The 22,007-nt window shown below is 27.1% G+C and overlaps 1 protein-coding gene across 1 annotated transcript in view; it reads right to left on the bottom strand.

Moving 5' to 3' along the window:
- glra2 (glycine receptor, alpha 2) overlaps positions 1 to 22,007 on the bottom strand; it is a 38,275-nt gene that overhangs the window by 5,397 nt on the left and 10,871 nt on the right. Inside the window, exons 3-7 of the mRNA XM_073845666.1 lie at positions 19,277 to 19,344; positions 13,499 to 13,722; positions 7,628 to 7,710; positions 5,436 to 5,573; positions 2,819 to 3,033 (exon numbers count right to left, since the gene is read on the bottom strand). Coding sequence (XP_073701767.1) covers positions 2,819 to 3,033; positions 5,436 to 5,573; positions 7,628 to 7,710; positions 13,499 to 13,722; positions 19,277 to 19,344 — 728 coding nt within the window. The remainder of the gene's footprint in view (positions 1 to 2,818; positions 3,034 to 5,435; positions 5,574 to 7,627; positions 7,711 to 13,498; positions 13,723 to 19,276; positions 19,345 to 22,007) is intronic.

Here is a 22,007-nt window from a genome sequence, read left to right as displayed (position 1 = left end):
AATAATCCCATAATCCTGCAGGAGCTTCTAATGAAGGATGAGTTGCTGTTTTCTACATCTTCACGACTCAATATGTGAATCTGACTCTCATTTAGTCTTGTCTAAAGCTAAAACTGACCTGATCGCAGTGGATATAATAATCACAAACATAATGAACATCAGCCTTTAATATGTACATTAAAGTATAGCTGATGTGTGACTGAAAATAAGTCATAATTCATGGATTTTGGACAATTTGTGGTACTATTTTTTTATATTGAAATGTAATTTGTAGTAAAAAATATATAAATAAACAAAAAATAACTTAAAATAACAAACAAAAAAGCTTTTAAATATTAAATCAAGTTCAAATACAGTAATTCTATGTTATAAATATATAATATAAAATAAAATGATAAAATAACACTACAATAATTACTAATAAAAATAATAATCTGTTTAATAAAATTATTTATGTTTTAGTAATTTATTAATTAATTTCACACAAAAAAACACTTTACTTAAAACTGAATAACAAAATCTGAAACAAAATAACAAAAAACATTTGTTACTTGAAATACTAAATAAAATAAATAAAGGACATAAAAAAGAAAAGAAAAGAAATTAAATGAAAATAAAATGTTAAAATATAAATACAATAATTATTGATAAAAATAATAATCTGTAAAATAAAATGATTTATGCTTTAGTAATTTATTAATTCTCTAATCCCATTATAGTATTTTTCACAAAAAACACTTAAAACTAAAAAGTAATTACTTTTTTTACTAAATTAAGAATTAGAAACTTAAATAAATCTGAATAACAAAATCTGAAACAAAATAACAAAAACCATGCAAAACATTTGTTACTTGAAATACTTAAAAAATAAAATAAATAAAAAGGACATGAAATTAAAAAAATTAAATAAATGAAATTGAATAAAAATAAAATGTTAAAATATTAATACAATAATGATTGATAAAAACAATAATCTGTGAAATAAATTGATTTATGCTTTAGTAATTTATTAATTCTCTAATCTCATTATAGTATTTTTCACAAATAAACACTTAAAACTAAAAAATATTTAACTTTTTTTTTACTAAATTAAGAATTAGAATAAACAAAAAAACTAAATAACAAAAACCATACAAAACATTTTTGTTACTTGAAATACTAAATAAAATAAATAAAGGACATAAAAATAAAAGAAAAAAAATTAAATAAATAAAATGTTAAAATATAAATACAATAATTATTGATAAAAATAATAATCTGTAAAATAAAATGATTTATGCCTTAGAAATTTATTAATTCTCTAATCCCATTATAGTATTTTTTACAAAAAACACTTAAAACTAAAAAATATTTACTTTTTTTTTTTTTTTTTTTTTTACTAAATTAAGAATTAGAAATTTTAAATAAAATCTGAATAACAAAATCTGAAACAAAATAACAAAAAACATGCAAAACATTTTTGTAACATTTTTGTAAAAATGTTAAAATATAAATACAATAATAATTGATAAAAACAAAAATCTGTGAAATAAACTGATTTATGCTTTAGTAATTAATTAATTCTCTAATCCCATTGTAGTATTTTTCACAAATTAAGAAATAGTTAAACATGAATAAAAAGGAAGTAAACACTGCAATCAAATTTAGATTTTTTTTTTTACATATTAAAAATTAGAAACTTTAAAATAAATAAATGACAAAATCTGAATAATTTTTCCAAGGCTTTTATTGAACTAAAACAAAAACCATACAAAATATTTTAGTTACTTGAGATAAAAAAATAAATAAAATAAAATAAATTGATCAAATGATAAAATATAAATACATAAATTAATTAAATAAATAAAACAAAGAAATCTGAATAAGTAGCCCAGTGCTTTTTTACAACTAAAACAAAAACCATACAAAATATTTTTGTTTCTTAAAATACTTGAAAATAAAATAAGGACATGAAATAAAAAATAAAATCAATGAAATAAAAAATAAAATGCTAAAATATAAATACAATAATTATTGATTAAAAAACTGATTTATGTTTTAGTAAAATGTTTTTGTTACTTAAAATAAAAATGTAAAAATGACATGAAATGAAAAATAAAATGATCAAATATAAATACAAGAATTATTGATAAAAACGATCATCTGTAAAATAAACTGATTTATGCTTTAGTAATTTATTAATAAACTTAGATTTATTTTACTCAATTCTGATTAGAAATGTTGTTACTTAAAATAAAATAAAATATGAATAAATGAAATAAGAAATAAAATAAAAATGAATAAAAAATAAATGTAATGAAATACAATTAAGATTAAATAAATTAAATGAAATAAAAAAATTAAATAAATTAAATTAAACAAATTAAAATAAACCAAATGATTTGAAATAAAAAGCTCATTTTTTTCAGCGAGTTGCCACAACATTTCTCATTTTTGTTCAGTTTAACTAAACAAAATGACTAATATTAAAAGAACTAAAACCAATAAATAAAAATTAATAAAAAACTATGTAATATATATTAAACTTACCAAAAATGAGAAATGTTGTTGCACCTAGCTGAAATAAAATGAGCTTTATTTATTTTTTTATTTAATTTCACTTGTTTTATTTTATTTTGTTTCATTTCATTTATTTTATTTTTTAATTTAAGTTAATTTTATTTTATTTTATTTCTTATTTATTTTATTTTATTTTATTTATAATTTTAAGTAAAAAAGCCTTCTTTAAGTTTCTATTTATAATTTAGTAAATATGTCAAATAAATCAAAAATGTCATTAAACTGCTGTGTTGTAGTGGTGTGACCTTTGACCTCTGACCTTGGGCAGCGAGGCTCGTGATCCGGAGCTCTGCGTGGTCATGGTGAGGACGGTGGTTATTCCGAGGGCGACTCGAGCCGGAGCCGCGTCCATGTTGATCCAGAAGGAGACCCAGGACAGGATGACGATGAGGAGGCTGGGGATGTACATCTGGATCAGGTAATAGCCCATCTGACGCTCCAGCAGGAACTTGACCTCGATGCACGTGAACTTCCCTGAACACACAAACACACTCACTTATGCATTTGGATTTGGATAAAGCTGGATTCATTTATTTTTTAGAACAGCATGCACTGGTGAATCGAGACAAATAATTGCAAAACAAGGCTTTTTGAGGCTGAGTTTAAAAATATCAATAAAAACCTTTCTTTTTTTCCCACAAAATAAGAATTTAGATTTTTTAAATGATGTACATGTATCAGATTTAATGTACATACAAAAGCATTCAAAATGTATATTTTACCTTACAATCTTCAAAGGAGAGGAAAATATGTAACATTTTAAAGTTTGAAGGTTTTCAGTCTGAAACTGTTTGAAGTTCAAAGTAGTTTTAAAAGCTTAAAGTTTGATAGATGTATAGATAGCAAGTTACTAGCATGTTATTAGCATGTTTACAGTATGATTAACATGTTACTAGCATGTTGTTAGCACATTTCTAGAATGGTTATCAAGTTACTAACATGTTGTTAGAATGAATAGCATGTCACCAGCATGTTGCTAACATGATTAGCATGTCCCTAGCATGTTTACAGTATGATTAACATGTTACTAGCATGTTGTTAGCACATTTCTAGCATGGTTATCAAGTTACTAACATGTTGTTAGAATGATTAGCATGTCACCAGCATGTTGCTAACATGATTAGCATGTCCCTAGCATGTTTACAGTATGATTAACATGTTACTAGCATGTTGTTAGCACATTTCTAGCATGGTTATCAAGTTACTAACATGTTGTTAGAATGATTAGCATGTCACCAGCATGTTGCTAACATGATTAGCATGTCCCTAGCATGTTTACAGTATGATTAACATGTTAATAGCATGTTGTTAGCACATTTCTAGCATGATTAGCAAGTTACTAACATGTTGTTAGAATGATTAGCATGTCACCAGCATGTTGCTAACATGATTAGCATGTCCCTAGCATGTTTACAGTATGATTAACATGTTACTAGCATGTTGTTAGCACATTTCTAGAATGGTTATCAAGTTACTAACATGTTGTTAGAATGATTAGCATGTCACCAGCATGTTGCTAACATGATTAGCATGTCCCTAGCATGTTTACAATATGATTAACATGTTACTAGCATGTTGTTAGCACATTTCTAGCATGATTATCAAGTTACTACCATGTTGTTAGAATGATTAGCATGTCACCAGCATGTTGCTAACATGATTAGCATGTCCCTAGCATGTTTACAGCATGATTAACATGTTACTAGCATGATTAGCAAGTTATTAACATGCTGTTAGAATGATTAGCATGTCACAAGCATGTTGTTAACATGATTAGCATGTCCATAGCATGTTTATAGCATGATTAACATGTTACTAGCATGTTGCTAGCATGTTGTTACCATTATTTGCAAGTTACTAGCACGGTTTTATCACAATTAGCATGTTACTAGCTTGTTGCTAGCATGTTTCTAGCATTATTAACATGTTGCTAGCATGTTTTAGCATTGTTTGCAAGTTACTGCCATTTGCTAGCATGTTCCTAGCATGATTAGCATGTTGTTAGCATGATTAGCAAGTTACCAATATGCTGTTAACATTATTAACAAGTTACTAACATGTTTCTGGCATGGTTAGCATGTCGCTAGCATGTTTACAGCATGATTGACATGTTACTAGCATGTTATTAGCACGTTTCTAGCATGATTAGCATGTAACTAGCATGTTGCTAGCATGTTTAACATTTTACTAGTAAAGCATAATATGCAAGTTACTAGCATGTTGCTAACATGATTTCATCACGATTAGCATGTTTCTAGCATGTTGCTAGCACGCATGTTTACAGCATGGTTAACATGTTACTAGCATGTGATTAGCACGTTTCTAGCATGATTAGCATGTTACTAGCATGTTGTTAGCATGTTTAACATTTTATTTACATGTTGTAAGCATGATTACCAAGTTACTAGCATGTTGCTAGCATGATTTTATCATGATTAGCATGTTACTAGCTTGTTGCTAGCACGTTTTTTGCATCATTTTCAAGTAACTAGCATGTTGCTAACACGTTTCTAGCATGATTAACAAGTTACTAGGATGTTGCTAGCATGTTTTTAACATCATTTGCAGGTTATTAGCATGATTCTCATTTGAACATTCCGTCAATGTAAGTCTATGGGATTTTTCCCAGTTTTAATCCATATTTTTAGGAAAACTGTAAGTCTGATCAGTTAGAAAAGATATAGAGAAAAGATTTGGGCTGAGTTTGGAGTTTGTGGAGTTAGCAGTCAGAAATTTTAGTGTCAGAAAAAGAATAATAAGTTCAACTTAATAAGAAGTGAGTATTGGATTGATTGAGCAGATATGATGCAGGACAGTGTTATGAAAAGAGTCTCTGGTATCATGAGTTTTGGTGAATGTGGTCTTGATGCTCTGACCTGTGTTGTAGTGTTTGGTGCAGTAGCCCAGCTCTTTCTCGTCTCTGATGATGAACTGCGGTAACGTCAGACCGTCGGCCACCTGAACCGGAGCTTTATCGAGCCACTCGAAGATCAGGTCGTTCATCGTGTAGCCGACTGGAGGAAAACAGGAGTGCTATTATCACTAACTACAACTATTAAAAATGGTAAAACTGAAATACAATAAATGATAAACGAAATAAACCCTTTAGTTGCTTTATTAAATATGTATTTATTTTAAGGTGTAGAAATAAATAAACTGACAAAGCACAACAAAATAACTGAAATTAAAAAAATAAAAATGAATTTATAAAATTATAAAAACTAAATATTTAGGCAACAAAAAATGAATACAATTGTCAAAGAGCACAATAAAATAACTAAAACTTTTAGTAATTTTGGAAATGGAAAAAATAAAAGTAAAAACTAATTCAAAATATAAAATAAAAAAACAAAAACTGAAATAAAAGCTTTAAAAATGGACAAAATCTGCTAGCATGTTTCCAGCATGATTAGAGACTTGCTAGCATGTTTTTAATATGATTAACAAGTAGCTATGTTTGCTGTTAACATGATTAGCACATTATTACACACCGTTAGCATTACTGACAAGTTATTTGCATGTTTGTAACATGTTTCTAGCCTCACTAGCAACTTGCTAACATGTTTCTAGCATAATTAGCAAGTTGCTAGCATGTTTCCAGCATGATTAGCAAGTTGCTAGCATGTTTCTAACATGATTAGCAAGTGACTAACATGTTTCTAGCATAACTAGCAAATTCTTAGCATGTTTCCAGCATGATAAGCAAGTTGTTAACATGTTTCTAACATGATTAGCAAATTGCTAACATGTTGCCAGCACGTTACTAGCATGACATGACTGATAAGTTTCTAACATGTTTCTAGCATGATTAGCACATTATTAAACGTTGTTAGCATGGCTGCCAAGTTATTAGCATCTTTCTAACATGTTTCTAGCATAATTAGCAAGTTGTTAGCATGTTTCTAACATGATTAACAAGTTGCTAACATGTTTCTAGCATGATTAGCACGTTACTAGCATGGCTGATAAGTTACTAACATGTTTCTAGCATGATTAGCACGTTACTAGCATGACACTGGCATGACTGATAAGTTACTAACATGTTTCTAGCATGATTAGCACATTATTTACATGTCATTAGCATGACTGACAAATTACTATCATGATTAGCAAGTTGCTAGCATGTTTCTTACAGGTTTGTATCATGATTAGCAAGTTGCTAGCATGTTTACAACATGATTAACAAGTTGTTAGCATGTTTCTAACATGATTAGCAAGTTGCTAGTATGTTTCTAGCACAATTAACAAGTTGCTAGCATGTTTCCAACGTGATTAGCAAGTTGCTAGCATGTTTTTAATATGATTAGCAAGTAGCTAACATGTTTCTAGCATGACTAGCACATTATTTACATGTCGTTAACATTACTGACAAGTTATTAGCATGTTTCTAACATGTTTGTAGCATGATTAGCAAGTTCTAGCATGTTTCTAACATAATTAGCAAGTTCTAGCATGTTTCTGGTATGATTAACAAGTTGCTAACATGTTGCTAGCATTATTAGCACATTACTAGCATGACACTGGCATGACTGATAAGTTGCTAACATGTTTCTAGCATGATTAGCACGTTACTAGCATGACATTGGCATGACTGATAAGTTACTAGCATGTTTCTAGCATGATTAGCAAGCTACGAACATGTTGCTAGCATGATTAACATGTTTCTAGCATAACTAACATGGTGTTAGCATGATTGTAGTTGCTAGGCTAGGTTAGATAGTTAAATAGATTAGAAATAGTTGATAGAAGGGAAGCTTGATTGAGTCTCAAGGGATTCTGGGAGTTTAAATTTGAATTTTGTCAGTTGGAGTTTGAATTTTGTCAGTTGGAGTTTGAATTTTGACAGTTGGAGTTTGAATAGTGTTGATCAGTTGAACATTGTGTCAATGTAAGTCTATGGGATTTTGATGATTTTTTAATCTTCAGTTTGATGAAAACTATAAGTCAGATCAGTCTGAAAAGATAGAGCACACTCAGTGAGATCAGTCTGAAGAGTTGGGCTGAGTTTGGTGGTTCTAGCTTGAAAGCTTTAGTCTAAGAAGAAGAATAGAAAGCTTGAGAAACGTACAGCTCTCCAGCTGCATGGTGCAGGTCTGAACATCCATCGGGAAGTTCTTCAGATCCATCGGACAGGACAGTATTAATGTCAGCCTACAGAAGAAAGTGAGAAACACAGAGTTATTACGGTGTCATCTGCTGATGCTATAACATCTAACTTGAGTGTTTAATGTTAGATGAGTTTATCTGAGACACACCTGGAAAGTCAATCCTCAGCGGATCCTCAGAGACACGTTCTCTATGACTTATGCATGAATTCAGAGCGTCTGCTGCTTTTAATGAGTGCTGAGGAGCTGATGTGTTGTGATTTATATAAATAGAGCATTTATGAAAACTAGGACAGAGTCACATCAGCTTATTTTTAAAATAAACGTGTGGATTTACAATAAGAGATGCAGATATTTGTTCAGGGCTTGTGTTTGCTCAAATGTCTCAAACTGAATATCAAGTAAACTAAAAATAACACACACAAAAAAAAAACTAGATGAAAAAGTTTGTCAAGACAAAAAAAAGCCTAGCTTGAAAGTTTAAAGCAGCTGTAAAAGTTTAAAGTTTTTAACTTTATATAGATAGATTAGATGATTAACATTTTATTAGCATGATTCTAACATTTTTCTAGCATGTTTCTAGCATGTTTCTAGCATGATTAGCAAGTTACTAACATATCATTAGCAAATTTTTAGCATTATTAGCAAGTTGTTAGCACGTTGCTAGCCTGTTTCTAGCATCATTAACATGTTACATGCATTATTAGCATATCATTAGCAAGTTGCTAACATGTTTCTAGCATGATTAGCAAATTATTAGCATGTTTCTAGCATGATTAGCAAATTATTAGCATATTTCTAGCATGATTAGAAAGTCATTAGCATGTTTCTAGCATGATTAGCAAGTTGTTAGCCTGTTGCTAGCAAGTTACTAGCATGTCATAAGCATGGTTCTAGCATGATTAGCAAATTGCTAGCATGTTTCTAGCATTATTAACAAGTTGCTAGCAAGTTTAGCAAGTTGTTAGCACGTTGCTAGCCTGTTTCTAGCATAATTAACATGTTACATGCATTATTAGCATATCATTAAGCTAATTACATGTTTCTAGCATGATTATCAAATTATTAGCATATTTCTAGCATGATTAACAAGTTACTAGCATGTCATTAGCATGTTTCTAGCATGATTAGCAAGTTGTTAGCACGTTGCTAGCCTGTTTCTAGCATAATTAACACGTTACTTGCATTATTAGCATGTCATTAGCAAGTTGCTAACATGTTTCTAGCATGATTAGTAATTTATTAGCATATTTCTAACATGATTAACAAGTTACTAGCATGTCATTAGCATGTTTCTAGCATGATTAGCAAATTATTAGCTTATTTCTAGCATGATTGGCAATTTGCTCGCATGTTTTAGCATTATTAGCAAGTTGCTAGCACGTTTAGCAAGTTGTTAGCACGTTGCTAGCCTGTTTCTAGCATATTTAACGTTACTTGCATTATTAGCATGTCATTAGCAAGTTGCTAACATGTTTTTAGCATGATTAGCAAGTTACTAGCATGTCATTAGCATTTTTTTAACATGATTAGCAAGTTGCTAGCGTGTTTCTAGCATGATGGGCAGGTTGCTAGCATGTTCTTAGGCACATTAGCAAGTTGATAGCACATTTGTAACATGTTTCTAGCATAATTATCAAGTTGCTAACATGTTTCTAGCATGATTATCAAGTTGCTAACATGTTTTTAGCATGATTAGCAGTTTGCTAAAACTAATTTTATGGTTTTTTTTTCAATTTTATTCATTTAAAAAAATCTATTTAGCTTTCATTGTAATTTTAGTTTTAGTAATTTGCTTTCATCATTTTTATTCATTTTTAAAATATTTCAATTTAGCTTTTATTGAAATTTTAGTATGTGTTTTCATGATTTTCATTCATTTTTTTAATATTCATATTTATTAATTTTTTATATTTCTATTTAGATTTCATTGTAATTTTTATTCCTTTTTTATAATATTTCTATTTAACTTTCATGGTAATTTTAATTTGAGTAATTTTGTGTTTTTTGTCATTTTTATTCATTTTTTAAATATTTCGATTTAGCTTTCATTGTAATTTTAGTTTTAGTAATGTATGCTTTCATCATTTTTATTTATTATTGTAAATATTTCGATTTAGTTCTTATTGTAATTTTAGTTTCAATAATTTTGTTTTTTGTCAATTTTATTATTTTTTTAAATATTTCTATTTAGTTCTTATTGTAGTTTTAGTTTCAGTAATTTTATGTTTTTGTCAATTTTATTATTTTTTAAATAATTCTATTTAGCCTTCATTAACATTTTAGCTTCAGTAATTTTACATTTTTTGTCATTTTTATTATTTTTTATATTTCTATTTAGCTTTCATTGTAATTTTAGTTTCAGTAATTTTAGGTGTTTTTTGGCATTTCTATAATTTTTTTTTAAATATTTCGATTTAGCTTTCATTGTAATTTTAGTTTTAGCAATTTACATTTTCATCATTTTTATTCATTATTGTAAATATTTCTATTTAGTTCTTATTGTAGTTTTAGTTTCAGTAATTTTATGTTTTTGTCAATTTTATTATTTTTTAAATAATTCTATTTAGCCTTCATTGTCATTTTAGCTTCAGTAATTTTATTTTTTTGTCATTTTTATTATTTTTTATATTTCTATTTAGCTTTCATTGTAATTTTAGTTTCAGTAATTTTAGGTGTTTTTTTGTCATTTCTATTAATTTTTTTTTTAATATTTCGATTTAGCTGTCATTGTAATTTTAGTTTTAGTAATTTACATTTTCATCATTTTTATTCATTATTGTAAATATTTCTATTTAGTTCTTATTGTAGTTTTAGTTTCAGTAATTTTATGTTTTTGTCAATTTTTTTTTTTTTTTTTAATAATTCTATTTAGCCTTCATTGTCATTTTAGCTTCAGTAATTTTACATTTTTTTTGTCATTTTTATTATTTTTTATACTTCGATTTAGCTTTCATTGTAATTTTAGTTTCAGTAATTTTAGGTGTTTTTTTGTCATTTCTATTAATTTTTTTTTAATATTTCGATTTAGCTGTCATTGTAATTTTAGTTTTAGTAATTTACATTTTCATCATTTTTATTCATTATTGTAAATATTTCTATTTAGTTCTTATTGTAGTTTTAGTTTCAGTAATTTTATGTTTGTCAATTTTATTATTTTTTTTAAATAATTCTATTTAGCCTTCATTGTCATTTTAGCTGCAGTAATTTTATTTTTTTATTTTTATTATTTTTTATATTTCTATTTAGCTTTCATTGTAATTTTAGTTTCAGTAATTTTGTGTTTTTTGTCATTTTTATTCATTTTTTTTTAATATTTCTATTTAACTGTCATTGTAATTTTAGTTGTAGTAATGTATGTTTTCATCATTTTTATTTATTATTTTAAATATTTCGATTTAGTTCTTATTGTAATTTTAGTTTCAATTTTGTTTTTGTCAATTTTATTATTTTTTAAATCTATTTAGCCTTCATTGTCATTTTAGCTTCAGTAATTTTATTTTTTTGTCATTTTTATTATTTTTTATATTTCTATTTAGCTTTCATTTTAATTTTAGTTTCAGTAATTTTAGGTGTTTTTTGTCATTTCTATTAATTTTTTTTAATATTTCGATTTAGCTTTCATTTACAATAAAAATTATCATTTTTATTCATTATTGTAAATATTTCTATTTAGTTCTTATTATAGTTTTTGTTTCAGTAATTTTATGTTTTTGTCAATTTTATTATTTTTTAAATAATTCTATTTAGCCTTCATTAACATTTTAGCTTCAGTAATTTTACATTTTTTGTCATTTTTATTATTTTTTATATTTCTATTTAGCTTTCATTGTAATTTTAGTTTCAGTAATTTTAGGTGTTTTTTGTCATTTCTATTAATTTTTTTAAATATTTCGATTTAGCTGTCATTGTAATTTTAGTTTTAGTAATTTACATTTTCATCATTTTTATTCATTATTGTAAATATTTCTATTTAGTTCTTATTGTAGTTTTAGTTTCAGTAATTTTATGTTTTTGTCAATTTTTTTTTTTTAAATTCTATTTAGCCTTCATTGTCATTTTAGCTGCAGTAATTTTATTTTTTTGTTATTTTTATTATTTTTTATATTTCTATTTAGCTTTCATTGTAATTTTAGTTTCAGTAATTTTGTGTTTTTTGTCATTTTTATTCATTTTTTAATATTTCTATTTAACTGTCATTGTAATTTTAGTTGTAGTAATGTATGTTTTCATCATTTTTATTTATTATTTTAAATATTTTGATTTAGTTCTTATTGTAATTTTAGTTTCAATAATTTTGTTTTTGTCAATTTTATTATTTTTTAAATCTATTTAGCCTTCATTGTCATTTTAGCTTCAGTAATTTTATTTTTTTGTCATTTTTATTATTTTTTATATTTCTATTTAGCTTTCATTTTAATTTTAGTTTCAGTAATTTTAGGTGTTTTTTTGTCATTTCTATTAATTTTTTTTAATATTTCGATTTAGCTTTCATTTACAATAAAAATTATCATTTTTATTCATTATTGTAAATATTTCTATTTAGTTCTTATTGTAGTTTTTGTTTCAGTAATTTTATGTTTTTGTCAATTTTATTATTTTTAAAATAATTCTATTTAGCCTTCATTGTCATTTTAGCTTCAGTAATTTTATTTTTGTCATTTTTATTATTTTTTATATTTCTATTTAGCTTTCATTGTAATTTTAGTTTTAGTAATTTACATTTTCATCATTTTTATTCATTATTGTAAATATTTCTATTTAGTTCTTATTGTAGTTTTAGTTTCAGTAATTTTATGTTTTTGTCAATTTTATTATTTTTTATATTTCTATTTAGCTTTCATTGTAGTTTTATTTTCAGGAATTTTATTTTTTTTATTCATTTTTTTAATATTTCTATTTTGCTTTCATGAAATTTTAGTTTCAGTAATTTTATGTTTTTGTCAATTTTATTATTTTTTAAATAATTCTATTTAGCCTTCATTGTCATTTTAGCTTCAGTATTTTTTTGTCATTTTTATTATTTTTTATATTTCGATTTAGCTTTCATTGTAATTTTAATTTTAGTAATTTACACTTTCATCATTTTTATTCATTATTGTAAATATTTCTATTTAGTTCTTATTGTAGTTTTAGTTTCAGTAATTTTGTGTCTTTGTCAATTTTATTATTTTTTAAATAATTCTATTTAGCCTTCATTGTCATTTTAGCTTCAGTAATTTTATTTTTTTGTCATTTTTATTATTTTTTATATTTCTATTTAGCTTTCATTGTAGTTTTCAGGAATTTAATTTTTTTTATTAATTTTTTTATATTTCTATTTTGCTTTCATGAAATTTTAGTTTCAGTAATTTTATGTTTTCATAATTTTTATGGAATTTTATGTGTACTGGAAGCTAATGACACTGAAACAAATTCCTTGTATGCGCAAGCATACTTGGCAATGCCGCTCTTTCTGATTCTGATATTTCTATTTAACTTTGAAGCTTTTATATTTCTATTTAACACTAGATCTTGAGCTTGACCTGAGATTATTGTAAACGAGCAGCGATCTGTGAGATTTCATCAGGCTCCAGAGCTTCAGAGAAGTGAGAGCTTTAATTGATAATGACTTCAGTCGTTCTCATGTGCTTTTGCTGCCGGCGTAACCAGCAAATCACTAAACGTCTCTTACAATGTGACAAAATACACTGGAGAAAAACCTGCAATTGATGAATAATGTCTTCATATCTGATCAGTGCAGACAGTGAAAGAATAAACAGCTGTATTATCGGAGGATCTGATGGTTTCTGTGATGATTTCTGCCTTTATTTGGCTTGTTTTCTTCTTCATACCTGATGCTGTACAGGACGGTCCCATCCTTGAAGATCCTCAGGAGTTTGTTGTCCGTCGTAACGTCGTGGAAGTTGGCTCCTTTCTCGTTGGCGAAGAACAAGTCTGGTTTCCAGATGGAGTCCAGCATGGACGGGTCCAGATCCAAAGAGGAGTCCGGATACTCGCTGTAGGCCAGACGAGGGTCGTTCCACTTCTGCCGCAGGAAGATGTTCACTCTGTAGTCCTGAGACACAAGCCAAGACTGTCAGGTACGTTTGCTCTGAACTGAAACTGAATGATATCTGCTTCTCAAGTAGCTTCAGTGTAGGGAATAAATGGTGTTCAGGAACTTTTTGGAAGTAAATCTGGTCATTTTTAGTTTTATGTTTACAAACAAAAGATCAGCAGAGCTTCTTATAAATAAAACCATTTAAGAGCATTCGTGCATAAACCAGTTAAATTTACTTAAATACTAAAATGAAGCGACAAAAAAGTACCATAAAGATGCAAACAATAATTAAAATCTCAACTTTTTATAAGTATAATAAAAAAAAAATTATATATATATAGATATATAGATTTTTTGATTTTTTTATTATACTTATAAAATGTTGAGATATGCATTTTAATTATTGTTTGCATCTTTATGGTACTTTTTTGTTGCTTCGTATAAAATAAACTTTAACATAACATAAAATAAAATAAAACAATAAAAATAAGTTGTCTGTTTGCCAAGGAAACTTCTCATTTTCATTTAGTTTAACTTGATGTACTAAAAAAATAAAACTAAACCTTAAATAAAAATGATTGTTTAAACAAAAAATAAAGAGATATTTAAAAAAAGAATGAATATTTTATTTTATTTTATTTTATTTTATTTTTTTATTTTATTTAAAAAAATTATACTTCTAAAAAGTTGAAATATGACACATTTAATTATTGTCTGCACTTTTGTTACTTTTTTGTTGCTTGAAATAAAATAAACGTTAACTATAAATATAAATTACAACAATATAAAAAAAAATAATAATAAAATAAAATTATAAGTTGCCTAGTTGCCAAGGAAACTATTCTCATTTTCATAAAAACAAAAAACTAAAATTAAAACCTGGAATAAAAATGAATAAAAACTTAGATTTTTTAGAAACATCAATTAAAATGTCAAACACAACTAAATAATAAAAAAGTAAATCATAACTTTTTTCATTTAATTAAACTTAGTACTAAAATAACTAAATAAAATGAATAAATAAAAATGATTCATTTTATTTAGTTTAACTTGATGTACTTAAAAAATCTAAAACTAAACCTGAAAAAAATTAATAAAACTGTATAAACTCTAGATATTATTATTATTTTATTTTTTTTAAATAAATATCTCTATGTAGTTTTTATTCATTTTTATTTCAGGTTTGGTTTTAGTTTTTTAGTACATCAATGTAAACCAAATGAAAATAACAAAAGTTTCCTTCAACTAGGCAACTTATTTTATATTGTTTTATTTTTTTATTTTTTTATTTATATTGTTTTAATGAAGTAAAATGGTATTACAATGTCTATATAATTTTATCTATTTGTTTTTTATTTCTTGATATAGAATACATTTTAATTTAAAATATAAAATATAAAGTTTTCTTATTTTCATTTAGTTTAACTAATTGTACAAAAAAAAATGATTTTTTTTTTAAGAGAAAGAATGAAAATGACAACCACAACAAAATAATAAAAAATGTAAAAAAAAAAAAATTCTAAATATTAATAAAAACTATAATAGCATCTACTAAAATAACACACAGCTATTGTACAGAGTTGTATAGATATTGGTGTGATTTTATGCACAATATTTTTATACAGCAGCTTTATAAAAGACTCCTTAATACAGCCATAAAACATGAACCATTAATTGCTTTAATTTTCCCTTTCTCTATAAGAACGCCACATCTTCACTTCATCATACCAAGTATAGTAAAGTCGTTCAGTGACTTCATAAGCATTTCTGTGTGCTTTTGCTCAAAGTTTAGCTTGTGAATTGACTTTAGAAATCCAATGCATTCAAGGTTTTCATGAGATGAAACTCTTTGAAAACTGTGTTGAACGAATGAATTAGCCAGACGTCTTGTTCGACTCGTGACGAGCAAATAATGGCAAACAAAAAGCCTATAGAAATCAAGGTAATTAACAGCTGAAATATAAAGATAAGCAGCATAATTAAACAATTAAACCATCCAGATGCCTAACCAGACGCAAAACCTACTTTCACAAATTAGTCCTAGGTTTTTTGCCTAATCGGAACAAAACCAATGCAGAAATGTTCTCTGGACAGTTAATATCAATTAAAATCAAAATAAAGTTGAAATTTTGACTCGAAACGTTCGGCCTTTACTAAAATGGCTATAACTCATGAAAAAAATTAGATATCTTCACCAAAATTGGTGCACATGTGTATGAGCTCAATCTTTGGTCAAATAAAAAAATATGTGGAGCTTGACCACTTGGTGGCGCTATAAGAGAGAAAAAACATAAAATGGCTATAACTACACAAGTGTGCAGGGTTTTTGTCCAATGCGCCACAAGTGACTTTGAGAACATTTGCGTATCTCAAAAAACATGGCCGCCATCGACCAATGAAATTTTTGCACCTATTAGACCAGGTTAACAGAGGCATGTTCGACTCATTGGCCTAAAGGTCTGGAAGAATTTTGCCTCTAGAACTATTGCCGTCAATCAAATCGTTTATTAAATATTCACAAATATGTTATAAACCTACTTTTGCGAACTAGTCCTAGGTTTTTTGTTCAATCTCGATCAAACCACTGCAGTAATATTCTCTGGACTTCCTAGATCAATTATTTTCAAAACATTGTTGAATTTTGTTCTTTGCTTAGCTTTAACGGGACATTTAAAAAGGGACTTGGCCTAAAATACCCAAAAGTCTATAAAATATAGACTAAAACTCTAAACTTTATAAAATTTGGTGAAAACGTGTTAGATGTTTCATGAAAATCTGACCGTAGGTGGCGCTATAACAGTAAAAAATGTCTTCAAAAACACATTATTTCAATTATAAATAACCTGAAATTGTAAAATAAAGGTCATATATTCACCAAACCAATGCAGAAATGTTCTCTGGACAGTAAATATCAATAATTATCAAAAAAAGTTAAAATTTCGATTCAAAATGTTTGAAAGAGGCTGGGCCACTTTTACTAAAATGGCTATAACTCATGAACAAAATGAGATATCTTCACCAAAATTGGTGCACATGTGTATGAGCTCAATCTTTGGTCAAATAAAAAAAATGCAGAGCTTGACCACTTGGTGGCGCTATAAGAGAGAAAAAAACATAAAATGGCTATAACTACACAAGCGTTAGTCCAATCAACCTGAAAACTGGTATGCAGGGTTTTTGTCCAATGCGCCACAAGTGACTTTGAGAACATTTGCGTATCTCAAAAAACATGGCCGCCATCGACCAATTAAATTTTTGCACCTATTAGACCAGGTTAACAGAGGCATGTTCGACTCATTGGCCTAAAGGTCTGGAAGAATTTTGCCTCTAGAACCATTGCCGTCAATCAAATCGTTTATTAAATATTCACAAATATGTTATAAACCTACTTTTGCGAACTAGTCTTAGGTTTTTTGTTCAATCTCGATCAAACCACTGCAGTAATATTCTCTGGACTTCCTAGATCAATTATTTTCAAAACATTGTTGAATTTTGTTCTTTGCTTAGCTTTAACGGGTCATTTAAAAAAGGGACTTGGCCTAAAATACCAAAAAGTCTATAAAATATAGACTAAAACTTGAAACTTTATCAAATTTGGTGAAAACGTGTAAGATGTTTCATGAAAATCTGACCGTAGGTGGCGCTATAACAGTAAAAAATGTCTTCAAAAACACATTATTTCAATTATAAATAACCTGAAATTGTAAAATAAAGGTCATATATTCACCAAACCAATGCAGAAATGTTCTCTGGACAGTAAATATCAATAATTATCAAAAAAAGTTAAAATTTCGATTCAAAATGTTTGAAAGAGGCTGGGCCACTTTTACTAAAATGGCTATAACTCATGAACAAAATGAGATATCTTCACCAAAATTGGTGCACATGTGTATGAGCTTAATCGTTGGACTAATTAAAAAAAATTGCGGAGCTTGACCACTTGGTGGCGCTATAAGAGAGAAAAAAACATAAAAATGGCTATAACTTCACAAGCGTTAGTCCAATCAACCTGGAAATTAGTATGTAGTGTCTTTGTCCAATGTGCCACAAGTGTCTATGAGAACATTTGCGTATATAAAAAAACATAGCAGCCATCGACCAATGAAATTGTAGCACCTATTAGACAAGGCTAACAGAGGCATGTTCGACTCATGGGCCTAAAGGTCTGGAAGAAGTTTGAAAGAAATCTGCCACTAGTTGGCGCTAATGAGTTTTATGTATCATTTGATAGATCTCCTCATAATGCACAACTTTGCCTCAAGAACCATTTCTGTCAATCAAATTGTTTATTAAATATTTACGAATATGTTAAAAACCTACTTTTGCAAACTAGTCCTAGGTTTTTTGCCTGATCAGAACAAAAACCACTTCAGAAATGTTTTCTGGACAGTGAATATTAATAATTATCAAAAAAAAAGTTGAAATTTCGACTCACAGTGGCAAAGGGGCGCCTTAACGTGCGAAAGAGGCAGGGGCACTTTTATTAAAATGGCTATAACTTATGAACAAAATGAGATATCTTCACCAAAATTGGTGCACATGTGTATGAGCTCAATCTTTGGTCAAATTGAAAAATTGCGGAGCCTTGACCACTTGGTGGCGCTATAAGAGAGAAAAAACATAAAATGGCTATAACTACACAACCGTTAGTCCAATCAACCTGAAAACTGGTATGCAGGGTTTTTGTCCAATGCGCCACAAGTGACTTTGAGGACAATTGCGTATCTAAAAAAACATGGCCGCCATCGACCAATGAAGTTTTAGCACCTATTAGACCAGGTTTCTAGCATGATTAATATGTTACTATCATGTTTCTAGCATGATTCTAGCATAATTAACAAGTTACTATCATGTTGCTAGCATGTTTCTAGCATGATTAGCATCTTACTAGCATGATATAGATAGATAGATAGATAGATAGATAGATAGATAGATAGATAGATAGATAGATAGATAGATAGATAGATAGATAGATAGATAGATAGATAGATAGATAGATAGATGGGCTTTAGAGATAAAGGCTTTAAAGTGTTTGAACCCCAGTAATTGCTGTTGCAGCTTTATTATTATTATTTGTGCATTAAAAAAAGAACAATAATAAAAAAATCAAATATTAAACCATAAATGAGTGATTTTTGCATATGCAATATTTTTAGTATTTTGTCTTCATGAAGCTCTTGTTGTGTTTAGTATTCTCTGTGCTGTTCATTAGTATGATCGGTTGCTTAAAAATGATCATCAAAAACATGTCAACAAAATTAGCATTTGATCAAAGCAGTGTCTCTGGTGTTGTGTTTAATATCCACTGGAGATGCTCTGGGATTTTGGGCGGCGCTGATATTCCTTGGGAAAGAAGAATGAGAGCCGACTCCAGATTTGGGAATTGTTTACGCCTGAAGCGTCTTAAAATCTCCAGACATGACTCTAATCAATCTGAATTTAGGCCTTCTAGTCGTCATTTAAATTATTAAAACAAAACAGGGCACTTTTGCATAATCTTCCAAATATAGGTGGGAATCTTTTCCATTTGTCTTTTTAGCAAAGTAAAGGCGTAATGACAAACACTTACCATAGTGGTCTCTGTCACTGAGCCGAAGCTGTTGATGAATATATTGCAGGTGACGTTCACAGGAGGACCTGCAGATCACAAATGACAACAATATCACCTTAAACACCAAACAAGACTGTAACTTTGACATGTTTTACTCCAAATTCATCATTTAATGCATGTACTACTATTCAAAGGTTTGGGGTTGGTAAGATTTAGTCTGCATTTAATTGATTAAAAATATAGTAGAAAAATGATGAAATATTTTTATAAATTATAATAGCTGTTTTTTTATGTGAAACTATATTAAAATGTAATTTATTCCTGTGATCAAAGTTGAATTTTAAGCATCATTACTCCAGTCTTCAGTGTCACATGATCCTTCAGAAATCATGCTGCTCAAAAAACATTTCTGATTATTATTAATGTTGAAAACAGTTGTGCTGCACAATATTTTGTGGAAATTGTTCAAAAGAACAGCATTCATTTATTATTTATGCAGTCTTTACTGCAGTTTCATTATAGCATTTATATACTAACATAGTTTTTAATGAATATTTTTATTCCTTTTTATGATTATTTTTTAAATATTACTATTGAACTTTACTATTCTATATTACTATTCTTCCAGTATTTATTTATTTTCAATAAATAATTTTAGTGCTTCAACTTTTGTTAATTGCCAGTGCAACATTTCTCTTTTTTTTTTTTTTTTTTTTACAAAAATTAGCTTTATTTGAATTAGCAAACATATTTAATAGTTTTAATTTTTGTTTTGTTTTTTAAAATATATTTATTGCATTTTATTTTTTATATATAATTTTAATTAGCAAAAATGTTTGATTTTTAGTTTTTATATTTATTTATTTTTTTATAAATGATTAAATATTTAAAACTAATATTTAATTTCACCTTTATTTCAATTAACTGCTTTACTGTCACTTTTGATCAATTTAATGCACCCTTGTAGCTTATATATATTATATATTTTCATAGTTTTTATTAATATTTTTAATTCATTTTTATTTTTTACAAACTTTAAAAATTATTTTTGTTATTTTCTTGTAGTTTTTCTTGTTTTTTTTTTATATATTACAATTTAACTTTTTTTTATTCCGAGTTTTCTAGTATTTTTTTTATTTCCAGTAAATAATTTTAATGCTTCAAACTTTTGTTAATTGCCAGTGCAACATTTCTCATTTTTATTTGTTTTTCATCAAATATTTATCAGCTTTATTTCAATTAGCAAACATATTTAGTAGTTTTAATTTTTTTTCTTTTTTTATATATTTGTTATTTAATATTTAACTCTAATATTTTATTTAATTTCATTTTTATTTTTAGCAAAAATGTTTTCTTTTGTAGCTTTTTATATTAATTTTATTTTATAATTGATTATATATTTAACATTTCTTATTTTTAAGTATTTCATAAAATATTTATATTTCATCTTATTTCAGCTTTATTTTAGTTAGCAAACATTTTTAATAGTTTTAATTGTATTTTTTATATATATTTATTTTATTTTATATTTTTATATATATTTTCAACTCTAATAATTTATTTTATTTCGGCTTTATTTTAATAGCTTTATTTAATTTCAGCTTTTCTGTCACTTTTTTTTATCAATTTAATGCATCCTTGTACAGTCTTGTTAATTTATTTTATAATTGATTATATATTCAAAACTAATATTTTATTTCACTTTTATTTGAATTAACAAAAATTTGTTTTATTTTTAGTTAACATAAACAGTTTAAAAATGTTTTACTGTCACTTTTTATCAATTTAATGCATCCTATATATATATATATATATATATATATATATATATATATATATATATATATATATATATATAATCATGGTTCTTATTAATATTTTTAATTAATTTTTATTTTTTACAATCTTTTGTAATTATTTTTGTTATTTTTCTTTTGTCATATTGTTTTGATGATACGCTACCAGTCAAAAGTTTTTGAACAATAAGATTTTTAATGTTTTTTTTAAACCTGCATTTATTTGATCTAAAGTGCAGCAAAACCCGTAAAAATCTGACATATTTTTACTATTTAAAATAACTGCTTTCTATTTGAATATATTGTAAAATGTAATTTATTTCTGTGATCAAAGCTGAATTTTCAGCATCATTACTCCAGTCTTAAGCGTCACATGATCCTCCAGAAATCATTCTAATATGTAATAATGTGAATCTATCGCTCAGGTTTTTTTTTGAGCAGATTGTATTCTGTCATGCATGTTGAAAATCATGAAAGGAGTTTATTAAGGTTCTCTAGGTGCAGCTTTCTAAAAATAATCCATTAGATGCACCTCAGAGGTATTTTGAACCTTGTGAATGTTTTCTAACAAGATTGCGTTTTAATCACTCCTGGGCACAAACGCACATCCATGCCAAACTCAGCTGGAAGAGATCAGCTGAATCAAAGCTTTAGAGGCAAAGAGAAAGAGACAGACGCATTCAGCTTCAGCTTTAATAGCCGTCCTTCAGTCAGCGCTCAAAAACAAATAAAGTAAGAGACTGTTAAATAATCCAGAAGACCACTCCGCTGTGTGTTCATTAGTCTGTCCTTCACTTTGACAAACACCATTTGCTGACAAAATACAGCAAGATAAAATATAGAAATATAGATATAAAGAAACCTTTTCAATATTGCATGAGCAGATGACTTTATGTGGAATATAGTGAGAAGTTATAACTCTGTTATTTTAGTTTGAAAGTTTTAGTTATATT

The sequence above is a fragment of the Garra rufa genome, chromosome 8 (genome assembly GCF_049309525.1).
Source record: "Garra rufa chromosome 8, GarRuf1.0, whole genome shotgun sequence".
NCBI lineage: Eukaryota > Metazoa > Chordata > Actinopteri > Cypriniformes > Cyprinidae > Garra > Garra rufa.
This window is presented reverse-complemented; position numbering and strand designations above follow the sequence as displayed.